This window comes from Epinephelus moara, chromosome 8, assembly GCF_006386435.1.
Source record: "Epinephelus moara isolate mb chromosome 8, YSFRI_EMoa_1.0, whole genome shotgun sequence".
NCBI lineage: Eukaryota > Metazoa > Chordata > Actinopteri > Perciformes > Serranidae > Epinephelus > Epinephelus moara.
The window spans coordinates 23,387,447-23,393,694 of NC_065513.1; the positions used below are offsets into that span (position 1 = coordinate 23,387,447).

Consider the following 6,248-nt stretch of genomic DNA (forward strand, 5'->3'; position numbering starts at 1 on the left):
CCCTCATTTCAGTGTGCTGGGCCTATGGCAGGCCGATCTGCTGGCCGGCTTGGACACTGTGGGTACTGTTGGCAGAGTTTCCACCCCTGGGCGTCCCGTATATATTGAGCTCATCGTGCCATCACAAACACACTGGCACAGACAGGTACTGGTAAGAGGTTCATGTCCGTCATGCTGTATTTTTTATAAAGTTTATCATTTTTATCAGTATTTGTTTTCCTTTTGCCACTATATTTTAGGTTTAATTTCTAAAAACTGTATCACATGTTGTTTTGCTGTAAATCTGTGTTCAGGAGGCTGTTAACTTCAGAAACTTGTTTTGGAGGGAGAGGGATGCGACCTTTTATATACATGTGTGCGAAAAATAATGTAAAACAAAATCTATGAAATTGGGATTAACAGCTGTTTGACCTGCTCATATTTATAAATAAAGATGGAACATTTTGTAGACATCCATAGATATTTATCAAAAAAAAGAAATTATAATTTTTCTTTTCAGTTTCATCTTTGCCAATCCATTCACTATGGCCACAGACCACCAGAACCCTGCAACCAAGCAGCAGCAGCCAGGCACCAGTGCATTTAAGGTGAGAGGAAACGCAGCAGACACCAGTTCAATTACAATTTACAACTTCCTCCTTGGCCTTGGCGTAAGCACTTGTGCGTGCCCTATTTGTATCCTTGCATCCTCCAAACATCACATTGGAAACAGACTGGCCCTCTTGATATTGAGACCAATTGCTGAGCAACATTCACACTCTCCTTCTTTCTCCTATTGGTACACAGCTGGTTATCTATGAGCAGGAAAACTTCCAGGGACGCTGCCATGAGCTGACTGGTCCCTGCAACAACCTCCAGGAAGAAGGCGTGGAGAAAGTGGGCTCCATACTGGTGCTGTGTGGACCGTGAGTGTGGGTCAGAGACAGACAGAAAACTAAAAAATGATTTAAAGCTGAACATACAGAAATGCAGTGACAGAGTGTGGGCCAGTCAGAGAAATAAGGGGCTTACTCTGTGAATGAGTATGAGATGAAGGGGAGGAAAATGGCCAGAAAAAGTTAAATGTGTGCCACTAGATTTCTTTCCCACTTTCCCCTCACAAACATCCATCTGTTTCTCCTCTGCCCGCTCAGATGGGTGGGATACGAGCAGGCCAGCTGTAAGGGGGAGCAGTATGTGTTTGAGAAGGGGGAGTATCCTCGCTGGGATTCCTGGACCAACAGCAGGCGTAGTGACACCATTATTGCATTCCGCCCGATTAAAGTGGTAAGAAAGAAAGCTCTTTACTGTTACATACCCCCACCAGTCATCCAATCAGCTGCTTAACAAATCATCCACTGCTTTGCTCCTCTCTCAGGACAGCCAGGAGCACAAGATTGTCCTTTACGAAAACCCCAGCTTTGCAGGGAAGAAGATAGAAATCATAGATGATGATGTCCCTAGTTTTCACGCACATGGCTACCAGGAAAAGGTCTCCTCTGTTCGGGTTCAGAGTGGCACGTGAGTACATCCTCCCTGCAGATGTTTTGCAAATAACTTGTACATGTCTCCTGTCACTATCCTTTCACCTTTAACTGCCTCTTATCTGTTTTCCCTCTCCGCACTCCTGGTGCACCAGTTGGGTGGGCTATCAGTATCCAGGCTACAGAGGCTATCAGTACCTGTTTGAAAAGGGGGAGTATAAGGACAGCACTGAGTTCGGAGCCCAGATTCCTCAGATCCAGTCGGTTCGGCGCATCAGAGACATGCAGTGGCATCAGAGGGGTGCTTTTCACCCCGTCAACTAAGCTTGTGACTCTTTCCTGTCATGAACCCTGACCTCAGCAGCCTTGCTCCCTCCCAGCATCCACCCCTTTGTCCTTCATTTACACCATACAGCATTTTGATATCTATTGCAGCTATTGCAGTAGTGACCTTCTTTGAAGCAAACTAATAAATCCTTATTGCTTACATTTGACTTGTTGTGTGATTTACCTCTGTCTCACCCTCTGCATCAGTTCTTGGCCAAACTTCTCATCTTTAAGGAATATCACAGGTGGAATTAACATTGCTCCAAATATGATAAATTATTTAAATGGTCCATGGAAGTACCATGAAAATATTCCAATGCTGTTTATGATGTAGCTACTTTATTGTGCACGGGGCAACTCCGACCAATAGATGGTGCTGTAGGAGCTAACAACTGCTGTCACTTCCTGTTTCCCGGTGAAGAAGAGTTACGCATGATGAAACATCATGTCTCTCTGTCTGGTCGTGTAATACCGAACGTTGTTTAAGTACGATAACTCATATTTAACAGTGTTTTTTTTAAGTGTACTTCATCTTCACATTGACAATTCGGACCTCGGTTCATCGGAAACGTTGGTATGGAAATGTTATCTCATAGAAAAGTGACTAACTTAGCTTAACTTGGCTAGCTTCATGTGGAAACACGTTGACTGTCTGGTCATATATTTGGTTTCATTGGACTTAAGTAAAGTAAAACCGGATAGCTAATTTACTACCGTGTGCTTAAATTGTGTTGAGTCATTTCAGTTATCTGAAGAGTTTCAGGAATTGTGAGTATCAACGTAACCACAATACGTTTGTGTTGTTGGAGTCTTGAGCATAGACAACCTCACCTCTTACATAGCATAACTTCTACAAAGCTGGAAATTAACGTTAGCTACATGAGCTAGAAGTACATCCCTGTTAGACGGTGTTTAAAGACTTTTTATTAGTGATTTTGTTCAATCTTTATGTCGGCATGTCTCAAAAACATCTTTATCCACTGACTTTACTGTGGCTATGTACAGGTTATTTACTTACATTACATTTACTTACTACCATCAAAGGCAAAATGCCCCAAAAAATATCTTTGAGAAAAAAACAAAACAGCAAAAAAAAACTTCTGAACCACTGAACGTTTCCTGAAATGTCCAGTTGTAACCTCCTCCCCTTTTCTGTTGTGCACTGCATTGTGGGATAATGGTGTCCATTGCCAGCACATTTAAAAATCAAATATTTTAATATGCGAATTAGCATCCATAAGGGTACTGATATTTGTCATCTTCTCCAGCTTTACATACTGCATAATGAAAACCTTTTCAGAATCACTATGTAGTTTGCAGCCGGGACACATTTTTACTGTTTTTGCCATGAACGTGGTGTAGTTTAAATGGCACATTTTCTGTGTTTTATGTAATGTTCTTTTATTAGAAAAATAATGCATTTGTGTGGTAAGGGCCAAAAGTGCAGACAAAATGATTAAACTATAGATGGATTTTGTAAGCCAGGGTCCCTTTTACTGAAATAACAATGTTAAATCCCTTACATTAAAGATCCAGTGTGTAGGATTTAGGGGGATTTATTGCCAGAAATGGAATATACTTTAATAAGCATGTTTTTTTAGTGTGTAATCACCTGAAAATAAGAAGTGAGGTGGGGGTTTTTTTTACCTTTAAAATGAGCCGTTTATATCTACACAGGGAGAGGGTCCTCATCTATGGAGTCAGCCATTTTGCACCACTATGTTTCTACAGTAGCCCAGAACAGACAAACCAAACACTGGCTCCAGATAGGGCTAGATACATTTTTGCGTTGGCTAACCTAGTTAGCTGCCCCGTCCAGACAAGCTGAACAGCATCAGGAAAACCTTTAAACATAAATTTGCTATATTCAGTGTTTTTACCGGTTGTTAATCACCTGCTCTGTTAGTTTTCGGGAGGAAGAGACCTCTGTGGATTTTTTTGGGTCCTGGTTAAAATCTCCTTAACAAAGAACACTGAAGGAATCCTAACTGGGAGTTCACGCCTGGCATACAGAAAACGTTTAAGCTGGTTGCAATCTGCAGTCCTCACCACTAGATGCCACTAAATCCTACACACTGCTTCTTTAAGTGAATAATTATAGAGAAAAGGTCATTGACATCAAAACTTATGGGTCACCTTTAAGAATGTGCAAAAAGATGGAGCATTGTAGATTAGTTTTCATCATGTGATTGACTGACTTTTGCTTGAAAATATTTGTTATACTAATTGTTATCACTGTTATCCTTTAAAAGAAACCTTCCTCCAACAGTCAAGATGCCTGTCCTGTGCAGTAACTGTGCTGACAAGCGTGCTGTGCTGAAACGTCCAAAAACAGGCCACTCGCTGTGTAAGGAATGCTTCTTCTGGGCCTTTGAAGAGGAGGTCCATCAGACGATTGTGGCAGCAGAGCTGTTTAAACCTGGGGAGATAGTAGGAATTGCTGCCTCAGGTGGAAAGGACTCGACAGTGCTTGCACATGTAATGAAGGTCCTCAATGAGCGATACAACTATGGCCTTGAACTTATGCTTCTCTCAGTGGATGAGGGAATCTCAGGTTACCGAGATGACTCCTTGGAGACCGTAAAGAGGAATCAGCAACAATATGAGCTGCCACTGAAGATTGTCTCGTATGAGGAGCTGTATGGCTGGACTATGGATGCTATAGTGAAGCAGGTGGGACTGAAAAATAATTGCACTTTCTGTGGAGTGTTCAGAAGGCAGGCGCTAGACAGAGGAGCCATCATGCTGAAAGTGGACAAGATATGTACAGGTAACTCCAGATCCAAATAGCATTATTTAAATGTGAATGCAAATGTTTCAGCCTTGAAATACGACTAAGCATTCTCAGCCTTTAAGTCCAAGAACAAATATTTTGTCAGAATTTGTCACATGTATGTATGTGTTTTTCACAGGTCACAATGCTGATGATGTGGCAGAGACAGTTTTAATGAACGTCTTGCGAGGGGACATAGCTCGTCTGCGCCGCTGCACTGCCATCTCTACAGCCAGCGAAGGTGAAGGGGTTGTGCCACGCTGCAAGCCCCTCAAATACGCATATGAAAAAGAGATTGTTCTGTATGCTTACTTCAAGAAGTTGGACTACTTCTCCACTGAATGTATATACTCTCCCAATGCTTATCGTGGCTATGCGAGGACCTTTTTAAAGGACCTGGAGAGTGTAAGGCCTAGCTCCATAATTGATATCATCCACTCAGGGGAGAACCTGTCTGTGCGGGATGGGGTGAAGATGCCTGTGCAGGGGACCTGCACCCGATGTGGCTATATCTCTAGCCAGGCTCTGTGCAAGTCCTGTGTGCTGCTGGAGGGGTTGAACCGAGGTCTGCCAAAGCTGGGCATCGGCAAACACCATCGCCTGCATGACAAAATCCTCTCCCAGCAGCCCCTTACTGAGAAGGAGGAGAGAAAGCTGAAACCAGTGGACTTTTGACAATTATTGTCCCCTGTTTTATTTAACATAAGACTAAAGATATGTAATAACATTTTAGAATAAATCACATTGATCTTTTACACACATAAAGACTAGTCCAATAAGTACACTGTCTCATCTGTTTTGATTTATAAATATTTATTGAAAGTTGGTATTAAATATTTTGATTTAAGTGAAGAATCTTCACAGCATAGAAAGTCCACTCACAGCTGATAATCAGGGATCACTGAGATACTGTGGAGACACACTTTCCAATGGTTTGAAAAAACTTGTGTTAATCTTAAGGTAATATTCAATAATTGATGAAGGGTATCCAGTTGTTTTTATTGTATTTTGCTCTCCATAGTACATAATGACTAATGGTGGGAATATTTCATGTCTGGAAAAAGCTTTGGTACCAAAGTACTGTGTTGAGTTCTTCAGCTCATTTTGATTATGGAGTTATAAACATTATTTATCAGCATCACTTTGATTTCCAAATACATGAGATAAAATAAAATTTAGGTAATTTAGACATACTAGATGTGAGGTGCAGAGATAAGGACTAGCACCTTGTTTTTTGAAAGTGAGGTGGTTATGCTTGTTCCCACATTAGTGGGATCTCTCACTCATTGCATGTTTCATTTCTGTATTTTACTCTTATTCTCATTTCCCAATGCACCAATCTCTGGGGAGGATGTGATGACAGACGTGGTCACATTCCAAGGTGTTTTATGAAATACAGTTTAATAAATGCACCGTCCCACATCTTGTTTCTCCTGTTTTTCTTAATTCAGATGAGCAGAATGTAATGTTAGTAATTACTCACGCTCATGCGCTCTTGTGAAACTAGTGGCTGCTTCAGATTGATTTCAAACTAAATAATAATGCCCCATAATACTCCGAAGAGGGTCTCCCCAGAATACCCTTTCCATGTGTGAACAAATTAATGTTTTTAATCTATGAATAGGTTAGCTCCTTCCTATGTCGACAACATGCACACTAAATAAACACCGAACAGACTCCTCAGA

At 41.4% G+C, this 6,248-nt stretch overlaps 2 protein-coding genes across 3 annotated transcripts; both read left to right on the forward strand.

Annotated features, from left to right (window-relative positions):
* On the forward strand, nt 1–1,955 carry crybb2 (crystallin, beta B2). Of its 2 annotated transcripts, none has more exons than XM_050051210.1 (6): nt 1–145; nt 500–587; nt 787–905; nt 1,134–1,266; nt 1,358–1,500; nt 1,619–1,955. In XM_050051210.1, the coding sequence occupies exons 2-6, from the start codon at nt 525–527 to the stop codon at nt 1,785–1,787; spliced, it is 627 nt and encodes a 208-aa protein (XP_049907167.1). In that variant the 5' UTR covers nt 1–145; nt 500–524; the 3' UTR covers nt 1,788–1,955. The 2 variants fall into 2 exon arrangements, with proteins under 2 accessions (XP_049907167.1, XP_049907166.1); XM_050051209.1 differs by having other exon boundaries at nt 24–151.
* Nucleotides 1,956–2,203: 248 nt separating this feature from the next.
* On the forward strand, nt 2,204–5,985 carry ctu1 (cytosolic thiouridylase subunit 1 homolog (S. pombe)). The gene is made up of 3 exons (XM_050051198.1): nt 2,204–2,364; nt 4,043–4,560; nt 4,703–5,985. The coding sequence occupies exons 2-3, from the start codon at nt 4,065–4,067 to the stop codon at nt 5,236–5,238; spliced, it is 1,032 nt and encodes a 343-aa protein (XP_049907155.1). The 5' UTR covers nt 2,204–2,364; nt 4,043–4,064; the 3' UTR covers nt 5,239–5,985.
* Nucleotides 5,986–6,248: the final 263 nt, after the last annotated feature.

Excerpts from the sequence above, each read along its gene's own strand:
- crybb2 (XM_050051210.1), top strand. The coding sequence starts at position 525 with ATGGCCACAGACCACCAGAACCCTGCAACCAAGCAGCAGCAGCCAGGC. Across the intron at positions 588-786 it reads CAGGCACCAGTGCATTTAAG|CTGGTTATCTATGAGCAGGA; the intron begins GTGAGAGGAAAC and ends ATTGGTACACAG. Across the intron at positions 906-1,133 it reads ATACTGGTGCTGTGTGGACC|ATGGGTGGGATACGAGCAGG; the intron begins GTGAGTGTGGGT and ends CTGCCCGCTCAG.
- ctu1 (XM_050051198.1), top strand. The coding sequence starts at position 4,065 with ATGCCTGTCCTGTGCAGTAACTGTGCTGACAAGCGTGCTGTGCTGAAA. Across the intron at positions 4,561-4,702 it reads AGTGGACAAGATATGTACAG|GTCACAATGCTGATGATGTG; the intron begins GTAACTCCAGAT and ends TGTTTTTCACAG.